We start from the raw sequence: 17,952 nt of genomic DNA, 5'->3' as shown, positions 1-17,952 counted from the left end.
AAACTACTGTAGTGTAAATTTCTTTATTGAGTACCTAATATTTAAGTTGCTGCCATCATTATTTTTATTCAGTTCTCTGAAAAAAATTATTTCTACATATAAATATAAAAAATTATTTCCATAAGTGTATCAATTTTCAGAAAATATTTCAGTTTGCCTTTACCATTTACAATTTCTGGTATACTTCTGTGCCGTTAAAGTTTCAGTGTTAAACCTTTGAAACTAACAATTTGAATGAGATCTGCATACTTGTGAATCATCAGAGTAGCAGTGATAGTTGATATATGAGTAGAATAAAAAAAGTATCTGGGGAGATTATTGGCGAGAATAGAAGACAGTGAAAGAAAATTAGTAATAGATGTTAATGACTTTTCAAAAACCATTGTCCATGTTGAATGTAGCTTTAACCTTGTCTTATTTGTGAGGAAGGTAAGAATCTGCAGGGATTTTATTATAGTCAGAATTCTGTGGTCCATGCCCTGGCTGCCAACATATTACTGTCCTATTTGTCAGCTTCTTATGCTGGGTACCTTGCAGCTTGCAAGGGGGTGTGTTCTAGGGTGAGAGAGAGACCGAGAGAAGTGCCACTCATCCATCTAATGTTTGCTTGGTATACAGAAGATATAATTCTCATTAATAATGACTTTAAAAAATCATTTTGTTAGGAATTTAAAAATTTTTAAGTTGATCACAACTTAAAATCACCTTCACTTCAGTCTGAGCCTTACTGATTTTTAGTTATGTGATGAAGTTATTTGATTTCTGAGCTTAAGCTTTCCAGTCTGTGAAATGGGGATAATAACATGTAATTAGTTTTCTGAGAGGACTAAAATAAAGTAAGTTGTGTGAATTGTTAGCAGACTTTAGGGCATTGGAGTCTACTTCTGGAGGTGGTTTCTAGATCTTTTCTGTCCCAAGCAAAGAGCTGAATAGAACAAGCAAAAAGAGTGGCAGATTTTCACATTTATTAGAGGTAGACAAAATAAATAAGATAGGAAAAACATAAAATGAAGGGTAAGGGAGAAACTGGCTTTGTAGAAGGAGTTTGGGCTGAGTAAAAGAGAGAAAAAATAAAAATATAAAAGTAAAAGTACATTTGGGGTACAGGGTGCACCCGGAGGACAGCCGATGGAGAATTCTTCATGGCATCTCTGTCCTTTCCTTTTTTCATATTTTCCCATGCTAATAATCACACACACAGTTTATCTTACCAAAGCCCTGCTAGGATTCTTAAGGGAAGTCCACATAAGGGATCCAGAGAATTGTTTTGCCCATATGTTCTGGGATCTGGTCGTGTTTCTCTGTCCAGCCAGTTTAGACCATACCCTGTCTTCCTATCTCAATATCACTTGGTTCGTGTCTGGTTGCATTGTATGTGCTTATAGTAGTTTTAGCTACTAATCGTGGTTATGATGTAGTCCTAACTGTAAAGAATCTTAGATACTTAGACTCATCCTCCTTTTCATTCCCATGTAAGACTTTGTTTTTTAAATGTGACACATCCATGGTTTTACTTTATTTTGCATGTTTTTGGGAGAAGATGTATATAAGAAATCATGTTATATAAAGAGTGAATAGAGCTTTTTTATTTTAGGAATTTCTTCCTTTCCTTTCTGATTCTTGCTGCACATTGCATCAGCTTTATCTTCAGATATACAGGTAAAAAGTATGCTTTATTATTTAAATGTAAGAATTCAGAGTTTAAGTCTATAACATTTTAAAATAAAGCAGAGTAATTTTTCATAGTATTTTAATAAATTTTTATTTGCTTAAAATAATTGGAGATGAAAGCTTTTGAAGGGTAGATTCCACATGTTTTATTTATGTTTGTATGAACTAGTGCTTAATACATGAGCGATAAATAATTGTTGAGGTGATAAATACCAAAGGGGAAAAATTTTATATATATATTACATGTTTTATTTTATATTGAGATATTGTTTTTTGTTTGTTTTGGTAGATCTGAAAATTTATTTATCTGAAATTAGAAGTTAATTGTTCTAATTTCTAATGCTATAGCATATTGAGCACAGAAGAAGAAAGGAATACTAAGCTTAAAATGAAATCAGTAGAAATTATTCAAATGAAATAGAGGAAAGAGCTGAACAGAATAACAGTTACATGTGGGATAATATAAAATAACCAAGCATACATGTAAGTGTAGTCCCATAAGGAAAGGAGAGGATATATATTAAAATTTATCTAAAGACATAATGGATAAATGATTTTCAAATTTTTATTTTTGTATAGGATAATCCATAAAGTCACTTATTTTTAGAGTTTTGCTATCCTTGGGAGGTGGAAGGCTTTTTTTGTTAGTATGAGATTTCTTCTTTTAGTACTGGGAATTGGACTCCGGGCCTTTGCACTGACCTATAGTCCTCAGCCCTATTTTTTAATTTTTATTTTTGAGACAGTCTCATTGAGTTTCCCAGACTGAGTTCAAACTTGTGATCCTCCTGCCTCACCCTCCCAGAGTGCTGGGCTAACAGGCATGTGCTAGCATGTCCCACTTGGTTTAGGACTTATGATTTATTATTCTCAGTAATGGATGTATATCATTTATAAAACAAAATATTTTAAACCTTATCAACTAAAGTTATGATAGTAGCATTTCTAAGGAAAAACCCAGATGTACTTCAGATAGGCTGGTTGCCATGCTCAGTGTTGAGACTCAGAAATTTATAGGAGAAGAGCATATGTAGGAGTTAAAGATAAGCCTTCTTGAGGTTTTTTATTTTGCTTCTGTTTGGCTTTACAATATTGCTAAGATAGTTCTGGGAAAGTCACTTAACTTATCTGACTCTCATTCTTCTCATCTATAAAATGAGATAATAATAGCATCTGCCACCAGGCCTGGTAGTACATGCCTATAGTCCCAGTATAGTGTGAGGCTGAGGCAGGAGGATCATAAGTTCAGCTTAGGCAACTTAGTAACATAGTGAAACCTTGTGTCAAAGATTTAAAAAAGGTTGGGATTGTAACTGAATTGGAAGACTCTGGAGTCAATCCCCAGAAGTGGTTATTGTGGTAAACATTCAGTAAATGTTACTCTCTTCGTTGCTCACTACCAGTATCAGAACCTACAAGAGTGCCTGTATGAAGGCAGATGTTCTCTGGATTTGTTCACCTCTCCTGGGAAGCCAGACTGCTCAAGGAAAAAGTCTAGTGCCTGTCAGCTTCTATGTGCATATTAGCATTTTTCAAAATCTTTATTAGTTTTTATTGTACATCATAATTTAGATGGACTAATGACAACTGAATTGATAGTTACGTCAAAAGAGCCCTAAATCTGACACTAACATAATTATCAGTTCATTTATTCAGCAGTTCTATATTTCCCTGATCCATTTAGTCTCTTAGACAACTTCTTATACTTGTCCCTTTGTAAGCTTCTATATCTCCAACACCTGTCCATTTCTTATTGTTAAGGCCTTGTTACTAAGTTGAAGCAATTAGAAGTGAGCGTCCATACACTCCCTTTGTTAACTATTCTACCAGTATTTAGGGCCTGCATTCATTCTCTTGCTCTCTGCAATAAGTCTTGTGTGTGCTAACGCCATCCTCTCCATTTTGTGGTTGAATTACAGTCACAGACCTGCACAGGCACCTTATTCTAGTAGTTATTCCTTTTTCCTCTTATGACATCAGTCTTCCCTCCCTACTGGACCATTCTCAGGTGAGTACAAGCATGCTATTATTTTTTCCATCTTAATAATACAAAACAGTGAAAATCTCTTTGACTCTCTATTTCCAAAAACCCTCTCATTGCTTGTTACAGCGAATTCCTAGGAAGAGCTGTCTATTCTGCTGTCCCTACTTGCTTTCTTGAAATTATTCCAGTCCAGCCTTTTGCCTACCACTGAAGTGGCTCTTGTCAGGGTCCTCGTTACCTCCATGTTGCTGTTGCTGCATCCAGTGGTCCATTTCAGTCTTCATCGTATGCAGCCTGTCAGCAATACTAGACATTTTCTTTCTTTTTTGGGGGGGTGGGGGTCTTTTTGCGACAGTCTCACTATGCAGTTCAGGCTGGCCTTCAACTCACTTTGTAGCCCAGACTGGCCTTCAACTCGCAGCGATTCTCCTGCCTCAGCCTCCTGAGTGCTGGGATTACAGGTGTGTGCCACCACACCTGGCTAGATATTTTCTTTTGAACACTTTCTCTTCTGTTAGTTTCTAGTATATATCTCCCTCTTGGTTCTGGTCTCATCTCACTAGCTACTCAGCTACTCTTCTTCTCCCCAGTGCTCAGTCCTCAGGCCTGTTTCCCCTTTATCATCATTTAGTCTCAAGATTTTATGTTAATACCTCTTTCTTTAATGTCTTCCTGCACTCAGGACATATGCACTGAAATTGGCTCATACTGAACTCTTGAATTCCACCCGTCCAGTCCTCACAGAATCCATTCCTCTTGTTCCAGTTAAATGACAACTTCACTCTTCAAGTCAGTGGGTAAAAACACCTTGCTGTGATCTCTAATCCTTTAGCATATTAGGAGAATATTGCTTCAGTATAAGTATATATATTTTTATGTTTACACACACCTGCAGAATCCAGCTACTTCTCACCAACTGAACTGCCCCCATCTTCTCTGAGCAATTCTTATTTTTATGCCTGGATTTGGCAAAACATCTTCCCTGCTATCTGTATTTTTACTCTTGCTTTGCTCTAATCTGTTCCATACAATAGTGAAAGTTATACAAACGTTCATCATGTGAGTTCTCTGCACAACCCTCAAATGATTTTCAACATCATACTTGCTTTTCCTTGTTCAGTTTTTCTACATAGCACTTAACATCTACTTACTATATTACAGTAGTCCCCCGTTATCCACTGGGAATGTGTTCTGAGTCGTCCATTGGATGCATAAAGCATCTGATAGTACTGAACTTGCTATGTTCAGTTGAATAGTATTGAATTCTGCTATATTTTTTCCATACATATGTACCTGTGAAAAAGTTTAAAATTAGCAACAATAAAATAGAGCCATTATACTAATGTGCTATGATAAAAGTTATGGTCTATCTCAAACTACCTTGTCATTCTATACTCACCTTGTGAGGAGGTGAGATGATTCACTGCCTATGGTGTGATGAGTGAGGAGAATGACATAGATAATGTGGCACAGCTTTAGGCTACTGATTAGTAACTAAGACAACTGGCAACTTATTGGCATGTACCATGTATAGCATGGACACTCTGGACAAAGGGATGATTCATATCCCAGGCCAGATAAGGCAAAAGCTTGAGGTTTCATCTTGCAAAGCAGAACATCACGCAACCTAAGATTTAGGGATCATTTCTGAGTTTTTCATTTAATATTTTCAAACCACAATTGATCATAGGTAACTGAAATTGCAAATAAAGAGGGACTGCTATGTATATTTCTTGCTTTATTATTCCCTTTCATTAGAATGTAAACTCTACAAATGAAGTGACTTTGTATATTCTGTTTACTGCTATACTCCCCACTCTTTGAATAATGTGTGGCATGTATACAAGGGCACTTAAAAATATGACAAATTAATATAAAAACACATCATTCAAAAAATAAATATTTTGATGTGCAGTAGCTCTAGTTCAATTGTATGGAGTTTCATTACCTGTATTTTATTTGTGTCTTTCATCTTATATTTAATCTTCACGATAACTAGATCAGTGTCACAAGTGAAGAAACCGAGGATCACGGAGGTCAAATGAATGAACTAAAGTCATATAACTGATAGCTGACAAACTGCATTTCCATCATAAAGGGTGCTTTTTCCAGCACAGTGGAAAGACCTCAAATATTTATGTCAAGTATATTGTGTTGGATGCTGTTTGTTGTTATCAACTGCAGGGTGGGTTTTCTTATGCACTGTCATGTTTACCATAATTAAAATAACATCACAAAAATATTAAATATGTATTCTACATATTACATTAAAGTTTAGTTTAAATCCCAGTTCAGTTACTGAGACATTTCCATGAATATTTTTACAGCCTCCTTCAGTGTAGTATGCAGTTTACTTCTTATAAAGAAACTTCAGCTTCTGAAAAGCAGCATTAATTCATAGTAAATTCAGCATTTTAAAACAACTTTCAGTAGGTATAATTAAGCCAGAATTTATCAGAAGTATTTTACATACGGTGTTTTTACTTGTTGACTTAATGTTCATATTTTTACATACTTTTATTTATTCTTTCAAATGGTATTAAAATACATCAAAACAATACTAAAGGGCTGGGGTTGTAGCCCAGCAGCAGAGCACTTGCCTAGCATGCACAGGCCCTGGATTTAATCCCCAACACTACAAAAAACCAAAACAAACAAAAAGCAATATTAAGGATTTCTCCAAGATTGAAAACTTCTAATTTTGTAGAATTATAGCTATATTATTATAACTGATACAGTTCTGGTATTAATTCAGTACTTTGACTGTTTTGCTGCTTTATAAAAATAGATATAAAGTGTGTATTTGCACCACTATGCCATCAGTTTGTAGTGTTTGCCTCTATCTAAATTTAGAAGATAGCTGTTACTTTTTCTCCTTCCTTTCTAGCAAGTTCCCCCCCAGCCTGTATGCTGCCAGGGTTTCCAAAGCACATCAGGAGGAAATAGCAGGTACTTTTCTGGTGACACTTGATCCACTCATCAGCCAGCTGCTCACATTCCAGCCTTTTGTGCAGGTGGTTTTGGACAGTAAGTTAGGTAAGTTTCAAAAGCGATTGAGTGTTAAGTCATGTGCAGTTAATTATGACTTGTTAGAGGTAGTTATTTCCCCTTATGTAGCCATTATTTTTTAAAATGTAAAAGTTTATTATTTAAAATTTCTTTTACATTATTGAAATATATTTCTTATTTTAAAAAATCATTCCTCTTATTTATAACACACATTTCTGCTGGAACATTTAGGGTATGTTTTTACCAGTTTGTTGTAAATTAATGCGTCCTTTGGTTTATGACCTGGAAGACCTGCCGTGTGACCTGCAGTTCCCACAGTGCCTGCTGTTGGTTGCTGTCATGGACAAGCTGCCCGCTCAGCCTGAGGACGTGCAGGCCCTGTGGTGCACAAAATGTCAAGTCTCAGAAGCTGTGAGCAGGTAGCACACGTGTTACTTATTTCCATGGGCTAGAATACCCTAGTGTTTGGAATGGTTTTAACCACTTACCAGTCCAGTTATTTAAATACAAGATAACCAAAAATTGCATATTTTGTTCATTAATTTTTATAAGGTAACAGGAAATACAAATATGACAATTTTATCAGATTTATTCAATATAAGAACTGACTGATTTAAATGACTCTTGCCTGAGTGATGCTTGGTGCAGTCAGTAAGTAAAAAAACATGCTGCCCAAGTGACACTTGGGGTAAACTGTTAAGTGGTTAAAAAGAAGGTTTTTCTGTATGTCAGGTGTTCTAGTTAAAGCTACTATGTAGAAAAACTACTTTATATAAATAGATTTATAGAAATGTATGGCAGGTACACTCTTTCAATGTTCTTCAGAACTTGGTGCCTACTGGTGAGCATTATAAATATTGACTGTAATAGAGGAGATACAAGTAAGAACATGTAGAAATGAACTGTATAAGTGAAAAATGTATCTTGAAACTGCATTGTCCTCATCCTCCTTGCCAACACTGGGTGTACACTCTAGTTTCTTACTCCCTGGAGTCTTGCTATGCTCTAATATTGTCTTCTGTCCTTTAAGCCATTCTGTCCTGTTCATCTGCCTAAACCTGGCTTTCAGCTTCCTTCGCTCCTGCTTGAAACCTGAAACAACGTCAGAATCCTTGGTGCTACATTTAAAGCCCATCCTGTTTGCTCCTCATGCTTTCATTCATTTTGACCACATGCCCTTTGCTTCTGTCTGACTGCTTATTAATGTCTACTTTTACACGTGCTTTGTCTTCCTTACCTAGTTATATTGTACTTCTTTTTGATTTGTCATTTAAACCCTTTATGAAGGTTTCTTCAAGGATTTCAGTCTTAAAGCAGCACCTCCCTATCTGAACTGTAGTACTTATAATTTTATTTATAATATCTAACTTAGTTTTTTTTTTTAGGTTCTATGGAACTTTAACTTTGCATAATTCAGTATTATGATTAGCAGGTAGTAAATGATGAAAAAAAGTCCAGGGAAATTCTTTTCCTTTTAGTAGTTTTTCTGATTATGAATTTATTTTACACTGTGTATACATGTTCACATATATTAGCAACTGTTACTGATTGTATCTCTTGAAATGTTTTGCTCTGCTAAAATAACCTTCCATATGATGTATTTCTATTTTACCTGCTAATTATTGAATGTTCTTAATGTTTGGTTCAATGTTCTCCATTTCCCCTGCAGGCAATCTCTACTCCAAGCCATTTTCTACAGTTTTGAGCAGTGTTCTGGTGAACTCTCTCTACCTGTTCATTTACAGGAAGTGAAGAGTAAAGGGCAAGCTGAGGTGGCTGTCACTTTGTATCAGCATGTTTGTGTTCATCTATGTGCATTTATTGCTTCCTTTCACCCCTCACTATTTCCTGAACTGGTAAGTATGTTACTGCTGGGATAAGCAGAGGTTGCATTTTTGCTTTCTTTTCAATGAAATTGTGAATTATATGCAAAAAAGAAGTGGGAAGAGTTAACAAAAACTCCTTAAGAGTATTATTTCCTTATTTTACCCTGCCCTAGATGGTAATCCTCAGTTCCTATAGTATGAGATCTAATATTTAGCTAAAGTATTTGAGAAAACATTTTGAGTGAGGAAGTGTGGAAAAATAATTGTGGGAATAAAAAACATGTACAGTTTTATTAAAGTTTTGTAAAAGAAGTAGCAATCAGTTTGTAGTAGTGGGTCTCTGATAGACTTTAGGCATAATGTAGATATTTTTCATTTTTAATGGCATTGGATTAGAAAAATAGAAAATTCCTTCTTAAAATTTAAATACAGATCAACATTATTTAAGATATACAATGAGTATAGCCACCACATATTAAATATATTGTATGTGGATAGGTAACGGAAGAAAGAAAACTGGAAGCTTATAGTTTGTTGTTTTAAGGATTTTAGACTACTTAAAGAATCTTTGAATACTAATGATGAATACACTTTAAATAAGTTTTGGTTCCTCATAGCCCAGTGCAATGTTAGCATATAGTTGGTGCTCAATAAATGATGAGGGAGTGCTATCACATGTTCTTTCAGTATTACAAAGTAGAACTTTCTCGTTGAGGATCTGTTGTTTGGACTCTGATAATACTCTTATTTTACGTTGAGAAATGTAATGTTAATGATAATTTATCACTAACTATAGTGTATTAAATTAACTTTACTGTTTTTCATTAGGATGCTGCTCTGTTGGATGCTGTGCTTAGTGCTAATATGATCACGTCTTTGTTAGCTATGGATGCATGGTGCTTCCTTGCTCGGTACAAAACACTTATGTTTTGGTGTTTAGTAGTGACTAATGGTAAATGATTTCAACTGTAAATTTATGGAAAAAATGTTTTCGTAATCTTGCAAAAGCATCACAAAATGGTTTGATTGCCTATTATAGCGTTCACTTAGGAAACTGATCCCCTTTCTTTGGCACAGGCCCACAGATGAATATTTATTAATAGTTTTGTATGTTGTGATATTCCTTGGCCATGGAAATATGGTTACACATACCTGATCTGAAATGCTCTAAAATCTGAATGATTCAAGCACTGACATGATGCTACAAGTGGCAAATTCCATTCAATGAAACTTTGCTTCAAGCATAAGATTACTGAAAATATTTTATAAAATTGCTTAAAGCTATATGAAAGATAAATTAATTCATGGTTAGGTTTGAATCTCATCCCCAAGATACCTCATTATGTGAATGTAAAATTCTAAAATTCAAAAAAGTTGTAAATCAGAAGCATTTGTTCCAAAGCATTTTATGTAAAGAATACTCACCCTATAAATAGCAGCTTGTGTCCTCATCAGAATATTATTTATGGAAGTTTATCTCCTTGCTTTTCTGAGTAACTGCAGGAATGCTTCCTTTTCTACTGCAGGTATGGGACTGCAGAACTCTGTGCACACCATGTCACCATAGTGGCTCATCTGGTGAGTAGAATTACAAGACCTAAGACACCTACTTTCCATAGATTTTCTTTGGGGATATAAGTTTAAAGAATGTGAAGCTAGGAGCACTGGTGTACACCTGTAATCCCAGCAGTCTAGGAGTCTGAGGCAGGAAGATCACAAGTTTGAGCCCAGCCTTGGCAACTTAGTGATTTATTTAATAAGACCTTATCTCAAAATAAGAAGTAAAACAGAGCTGGGGATATATAGTTCCAGTGTAAAGACCTTGGCTTCAATCCCTAGTACCACAAGAAAGAAAGGAAGGGAAGAGATGGGGGAGAAGAGAAGGAAGAGGAAGAAGAGGAGGAGGAGGAGAAAAATAGAAAAGGAGAGTTAATACGGTAGCTAAATTGTTTTGGCAGTTTGTTCTATATGCTGATGGTATTAAGAAAGATGTACTGAAAAACTTGGGACATTTTTTTATCAAAAGTTTACAGAGTTCCATGGGAAGAAAAGTGAGCAAGGAAGTTTGGCTAAAAATTAAAATTAAATGCAACTATAAAATAAGTCAGTTGTAACATTGATGACCAAAAGGTTATTTCTTTTTCCCTTTTTAATATGACCTCAGCTGACTCTTGATTTGAGAGAGTGAGCTGAGAGGGAGTAAGTTTGGTGACCAATGCTTTTAGGAAAAGCAGTTATGTTTTGTTAGTGGGTATAAAGAAAATGTGACTTAATAATGATTTCTTTTAATCTTTTCAAAGTTATTTTTTAAATTCTGAGATGTTTGATGATGATAGGTGATTACAAACTGCTTTTGTCCCTGGCCTTTTATAAAGGTCTTGTGTGACGCTTTCTACTTTTTTGTTTCTTGTTTTGTTTGTTTTTTTTCCGGTACTGGGAATCGAACTCACAACCTTGCGCTTGCCAGGCAGGCGCTGTGCCACTGAGCTAAATCCCCAGCCCCTACTGTTTGTTTCTTAGTAACATTATTGTGGCATATATTTCTTGGTTTACCTTTTAAGGATTTTGTATAGAAGTCTGGTGAGGTGTATGATAACCTGAGCAGCTAACATCTAACCTCCAAAGCTAATGGTCTGAATCATCACTTACTGTACCAAATCCTTAACACATCTTGCATAAAACAGAGTGATTTTTGTGTTAGGTGTTTTATACCTCAGTTTTCCTCTGAATAAAAATTCTGCTAGTGCCTTATAAGGACTTGATTTCTTCTAGTGTAGGACAGGAATTGATAACACTGCGTTTATAAAGTCTTTTAATGAAGCTTCTGTGTTACACAGTTATATCTATCCTCTATACTATTATGCTCAGATCCTGAAAGGCTCCATGATTGTCTTTCAGTAGGAGGATTACCATGCTAAATTATAGGAATGCCAGTTAGAAATAGAGATTATGAAGTATTTTTAATTTAATATCAAAGTTTCACTCCCATTATGAAAATAACCTAGTTTTATGGAAGAAAAAAAAGTTAAAGAAAAACCCCAAATTAAAAATTAAAATATCTGTAATCTTTTCCTTAAAAAGAGCCACTATTAATATTTGACATACTCTCATTTTATAGAATCTTTGTAAATCAGTCTCTTCTCTCTCTCCTGGTTTTTCCTAGATAAAATCTTGCCCTGGAGAATGTTACCAGCTCACCAACCTGTCACTACTATTGAAGCGCCTCTTCTTCTTCATGGCCCCAACCCATCAGGCAAGGATCCTATCTTAGTTACTGTTGTTGAACAGCCACTGAGAAGTGCTTTCAGATTCCATCAAAGGGCTTTTCCTTACTCCCATTAAATATATTGTAAATTTGATTTGTGGCTTACGTTTATGGAACTAATTTAGTATGCTGTCTAAAGCAGAGCAGGGCTAGATAACCTATTTGAATACTGAGCCTATGATCTTGAAATTCTGTACTACTCAGTCAGCTGAGACAGTAGTAAGCAAGGAAGCTTGACTAAATCAATCTTGTTGGCATATTTAGAATATTAGAATATTTTGTCTAAACTGTAAAAGGTAATAAATGCTTTAGGAACAAGATAAAATATCTGATGTAACTAATAATGAAATACTTTAACATTCCTTAGTGCATTTATGTCATGTTTCATTTAAACTGTTATTTAATTTGGAAACAAATATAGCAACAACAAAAAAATAATGCAGGTTCATTGAAGTTACCTTGTCTGGTACCTAGTGATACTACTGATATTAATACTTAGTTCTTATGCACTCATTTATCCATTTATTTGATGTTACTTTTGTTTCTTCAACAATTTTTTTCAGGTGGAGTTTATCCAGAAATTTTCTCCAAAAGAAGCAGAAAATCTGCCTCTGTGGCAGTGTATTTCCTTCCAGGCCTTATCTGCTGAATCTAGGAAACAGACTACACAGGAAGTCACTAGAGTAGGCACTGTGCAGTGCAGGAAATGGCTGAGTGGGAGTCACACTTTGGGAGAACTGGAGTCTCTGGTAAAGTCATTTTGATCAGTTTGACTCACTCACCTGTTGTTTCCTGAAATCTACTGGAGATAGGTCAGTAATTAGATAGGCATAGTCTCCACTCTGTTAGAACCTAGCAAGATGTTCAGATTTATACATTATAAAAGATCTCTGAGAAACATTATCTTCATTGATGTAAGTTATATTGGAGGGATTTCCTCTGTTGCTTAAAATATGTTGGAACAACATGAGATACTTTGTGATACTTCTGCTGATACTGTTGGATTAGGCAGACATAATTCTTATTTAACAAAACACAATCTTCATTTTATGCAAACCTACTGTGAACCTTTATGTACCTTTTTACTTAGAATGCTTCCTTATAAAATGATGGAATTAAAAAAAGAGATTGCACACCTGTAATCATAGCACTCTGGGAGAATGAGGCAGGAGGATAGTGAGTTTGAGCTCAGCTTGGGCAACTATCTCAAAATAAAAATTTTAAAAAGCACTTGGGAGTTGGGTTCAGATCCCCCCCCCCCCCACACACACACACATGCACACAAAGGGACTCATCTATTATAAGTAGAAAATATGTGGTTGACCAAAATATGTGGTTGACTAGATATTGTGTTCATTCATTCAACAAATATATTTTGAGCTAGGCATGGAGGCACAGACTTGTAATTCAACACTGTGTGAGACTGAGGCAGGAAGATGGCAGGTTGAACCCAGCCTGGGCAGTTTAGCAAGTTTTCAAGACCCTATCTCAAAGAAAGGGATGGAGTTGTAGCTCAGTGCAGAGACCCTGGGTTCAATCTGCAGTACTGCCAAAAAACTTTTTTTTTTTAGCATTATCTTAAGTGCCACTTTATGTTCTAGGCACTGAGGGATATATCAAGGAACAAAACAAAAATTTCTGTCCTCATGGAGTTACATTCTAGCTTAGACAAGTGGAGAAAAATCAAGCAAGGTCGAGGACAGGCATTTGAGAATGTATGTGTGTGTTTTTTTTAGTGGGGACTGAACCTAAACCCTTCACACTGAGCCCTTTATAATTTTTAAAATTTTGAGATAGGGTCTTGCTAGGTTGCCCAGGCTAGGCTTGAATTTATGGTCCTCTTGCCTCAGCCTCCTAAAGGGTAATTTTAGCATTTTTTTCTGGGCATTTGTTTCTGTACTGAGAGTAAAGATTGTGATATTTTGTTATATAATGGCAGGTAACTTAAATTTAAAACTTTTTTTCAAAAGAAATTTTTAATGTGCTTTTTACTTTGGAAAAACTTAAATATCTAGTTTGGAATGGGTTAAATTTGTTGAGGCTTGTCTTTAGTGTGTACTATCTATAATAAAGACAAAGGTCTTAGCTGTGCATGGTGGTGCACACGTGTAATCCCAGCACTCAGGAGGCTGAGGCAGGAGGATCTTCGTGAGTTCCAGACCAACCTGGGCTACAAAGTGAGCTCAAGGCCAGCCCGAACTGTACAGTGAGACCTGATCAAAAAGACAAAGATCTTTTGTTTTATAGCAGGTAAAAAAATACCATTTTTCTAAAATTGAATAAGCTGTGAACAAAACTTTATCTGGCAGGTCATTGAGCATGTTTATTTTAAAAGCGATAGGTCAATCTTAAATAAGAAGGTGTATAGTAATTACATAAAGTGTGGTTGTGGAAGTATAATAGATTAAAGTAATTGTTACTTATTAGATTCTCATATCCTCTTCACCTACCTTCATCATACCCCAAACAACTCCATTCCTAGCCAGAGAGGTTTGAGTACTTACACATATAGATGACAGTGAAGTTTTAAAAAGTTTTTAATTTCAAATTCTAAATAGGTATGCTTCTTAAATTCTGTATTTGCTTATTGCATCAGTGTTGCTGAGAAATCTCAAATTTTAAAACAACAGAAACAATAAAAACCTAATAACTTGTAAAGAGTATGTGAAAAAATAGAACTTTTTATCAGTGAGTATTTTAAATTAGATTGACCATGCCAGACTTGATGGCACATGCCTGTAATCCCAGCACTTGGGAGGCTGAGGTGGGGAGGATCACCATGAGTTCAAGGCTAGCCTAGGTTATGTAAGTCAGTTCAAGGCCAGTCTGGATGACATAGTGAGATAGATAGATAGATAGATAGATAGATAGATAGATAGATAGATAAATAGAAGGGACCATACTGACCATTTTTATCAAACCTATTTATTAAAATACACTGCTGTGTTTATTTTAAAATTTTTAGCCTAAGAGGAAAAAGATGGCTTTGGCTCTTAGATGTGATATTCCCTGTGAATTTTTATGATGAGTTTGAAGTAATTCCCATAGCCTTTGGATAAGTGGGCTCCTCCTGATCCTTTAGACTGGTTTCTAAACTCATGTCTTCTCCCCTCTTCCTGCTTTAGAACTCAGCACTCTCTGCTTTGATTGCTGTCTGTGCATCTGCTGGAGAAACTCTGGATATTGGGCAGCAAACTGCAATTATAGAAGTTGGGAGTCAGCTTTGGGTTTTCTTAAGCATTAAACAGGTGAGGAAAGCAAATGATCATTTCCTGGAAGAATAAAGAAATAATGATGAAAAAGAAAAAATACTGAAATTTCCCTGTACAGAAAAAAAATCTAAGTAGTTTAGATACTTGGCAGAACCTGTGATTAGAATTTAAAGCATGTATATGTACTCTCAGGCAGTCCTTTCTTTGTGCCAGCTTTAGAGTAGTAGAACCTAGTGAAGTGGGCAGTGATAGTCCATTCCATTTTCCTGATTTGTTGTCTCTTGGGTTAATGTGATTCAAGGGTCTCCTATAAAATCTTTTGGACGGTGAGAGATATGATCTGAAGATGGAAGGGGATGGTGAACAGATACGGCTTATCTGTATTTCTTTGTTCAAGCAAGGCCAGGAAATCCTGTGATGCTTGGGTTAATATCCAAAGACTATTCATTATATATACCTCGTCTTGTTTCTCACTTTGAAAATCTAAATATAGTATGATGTTTGTTTGCTTTGATTGTGTGGAAATAAATATGCGACCTCTGACAACCAAAGTTGTCAAACTGTATCCATAGTTTCAGGATATTAGAGGTGATTTTTCAGGTCATCTTTGATTGGTTTGTTTATGGTCAGAGAGCCCTCCAGCAGTATGTTTGATGTCAGTAAGTGCCTTCTCCTGGGGCTCACACTTTGTTCAGTATTAATTCAGCCTATCTGTGCTGCTGGGGATTTAGCTTGAAACAATATAATAAACAGTAATTGTGAGAAATGAAATTTTAGGAACAGTAAGGAACATGCAAGCTTTAGTGGCAGAAAAAAATAATTAGATCTCCTTTTGAATTAAATCTGGATTTGAATCATGGCTCTTTTTTAGTCATATCCTCTTAAGTAAATTATTCAACTTCCTTTTTTTCTTCTTAGTAAAGTAAATTAGCTACCTCAGAGTTATTATAAAGCTTTAAAAAGGTAATAAATATAAAGCACTTAAGCACGTTGTGTTACCTATAATAAATGCTCAATGAAAAGTTGGTAGTATTGTAGCTATTCTCATGTAACTGAAAATATTGTTTCTTATTTAAGGTGACACGTCAACCCTGTGTTCAACAGACATTCAGGCTTTTACTTTCACTGTTAGGATTTTTTGTTCAAACTCTACATCCTCAGCTGATATGTCAGGTAAGGTAGTATTTTGTTTGGTAAAGGAATTTATTAAATTGCTATCACTTAACTCTCTAGAAAGTCTTTTTTATTATTTATTGCTTCGTTTGCTTGTAACTCCTTTCTTGTTGAACACATCACAGATGTACTTAGCTCCATCAAGCATATCTCATTTTCTTCTTCCTTCCAGTAGAGAATTGTTAGTATTCTGGGCTGTTAATTCAGTGTAGTACTTTCTTATTACCTGTTCTTTCCTATCACTTTGGGGTACATGTTTTTACTCCTGAGCAGTCAGAACTTTTTGTGGTTACTATTAGCTACCCAAGAAAAATCCCAGAGGTTGTTAGGAGTCTTCAATCCTGTTTCAACTCCTACACTCAAAGTATTTTCCAAGGCATTTTCATGGGTGTGAGATTATGGAACATTACCAACATGAATTTAAGGATGATGCTCAATACACTGTTTTGAAAGAAGGTACTGCGTGATACTCAATACACTGTTTTGAAAGAAGGTACTGCCAAGTTCCCTCTCTGGTGGGAGAGGTGAGCTTTGGGCACTGTCTGGGGGATCCTTGTGGTGGGGCTTTGGTTACGCCTGTCCATGGGGATCATGAGCTGACAGAGATTGGGAAAGGCCTGCATCTTATGTGAACTGATTTAGAGGCTCTGAAACCAGTCCATACAGGAGAGGCTTGATCCTCAAAGTCAAGAGTTATCTTTAGCATACGGTCACATGGGAAACAACAACAAAAACTGTTAACAGGAGAAATTAACCCTTCCTTTTTAGGAAAAGGATTGGACAGATGATACATCTTGTTACCACAGTGGTGAGGAGGGACAGAAAGAACTAAAACTAGTTACAGCTTTAGTATTTTTTATTTATTTTTTTGCAATTCTTGCTAATAATGTATACACAAAGCAATTAGCCTAACAATATTTACTAATTAGGTATAATGTTTAGTTACTACATGTGTAACATGGGTTACTAAGTTATAAAGACAGCAGATAAAACAGACTTATGCTGAATGCAATAATTTGAATTTGTTGATTCTAAAAACTGGTATTTTTGAAAAATTAAATACTAATAATTTTAATATATAATGTGCTGGATTAGCCAGCTTTTTGTCAGTATATATACCTGAGAAAGACAACTTGAAAAAAGATTTATATTGGCTCACAATTTCAGAGGTTTCAGTCCCTGGTTGGCTGGTTCCATTGCTGTGGGCCTGACATGAGGCAGAGCATTGTGGTGCAAGAGCCTGGGAGAATGAAGCTGCTTACCACATGGCAGCTAGAAAGCAGAATGTGAAAGAGCCAGAGAGGAAGGAGCCAGGTACAAGATATGGTCTGCAGGGTCACATGCTCACTCCCTTCAACTAGGCCACATCGCCTGTTTCCATCACCTCCAAGTGATGCCATCAAAATGTTCTATCAGTGGACTAAGCCACTGGTGAAGTTAGAGCCCTCCTGATCTAATCACCTTCCAAGAAACCCTACATCTCAACACATGAGGTTTTTGCAGAATGTTTAGATCTAAACCGTAACATATGCTTACCTTTGAAATAAAAGCCCAAATAATTCAAGTTCTAAAGTTTCACTGTTTCTTTAAATTAGGAGCTGGCAGGCTATGGCCTTTTTCCTGTTTGCAATCCAAGTGCAAAAGATGATTTTTACATTTTTAAATATTTATGAAAAAAGTATACACTAGGAAGTATGTTGCACACAAAGCCTAACATACTATTTGGCCCTTTACAAAAAATGTTCTTTAAGCCAGTCCTTGTTTTAAATACTGAACTTCACTCAAAAGAATTTAAAATACAGTATGATTTTT

General features: G+C 35.6%; 1 protein-coding gene across 2 annotated transcripts in view; it reads left to right on the top strand.

Moving 5' to 3' along the window:
* The window catches only part of LOC102008071 (chromosome unknown open reading frame, human C1orf112), a 40,968-nt gene that overhangs the window by 17,187 nt on the left and 5,829 nt on the right, over positions 1 to 17,952 (top strand). For both annotated transcript variants that reach the window (XM_013521413.1, XM_013521414.1), the window contains exons 10-19: positions 1,595 to 1,659; positions 6,543 to 6,691; positions 6,954 to 7,083; positions 8,334 to 8,520; positions 9,319 to 9,401; positions 10,017 to 10,068; positions 11,654 to 11,743; positions 12,319 to 12,504; positions 14,881 to 15,003; positions 16,045 to 16,140. In XM_013521413.1, the coding sequence (XP_013376867.1) occupies positions 1,595 to 1,659; positions 6,543 to 6,691; positions 6,954 to 7,083; positions 8,334 to 8,520; positions 9,319 to 9,401; positions 10,017 to 10,068; positions 11,654 to 11,743; positions 12,319 to 12,504; positions 14,881 to 15,003; positions 16,045 to 16,140 (1,161 nt within the window). The remainder of the gene's footprint in view (positions 1 to 1,594; positions 1,660 to 6,542; positions 6,692 to 6,953; positions 7,084 to 8,333; positions 8,521 to 9,318; positions 9,402 to 10,016; positions 10,069 to 11,653; positions 11,744 to 12,318; positions 12,505 to 14,880; positions 15,004 to 16,044; positions 16,141 to 17,952) is intronic.

This window comes from Chinchilla lanigera, unplaced genomic scaffold, assembly GCF_000276665.1.
Source record: "Chinchilla lanigera isolate Chin_1 unplaced genomic scaffold, ChiLan1.0 scaffold00061, whole genome shotgun sequence".
NCBI lineage: Eukaryota > Metazoa > Chordata > Mammalia > Rodentia > Chinchillidae > Chinchilla > Chinchilla lanigera.
This window is presented reverse-complemented; position numbering and strand designations above follow the sequence as displayed.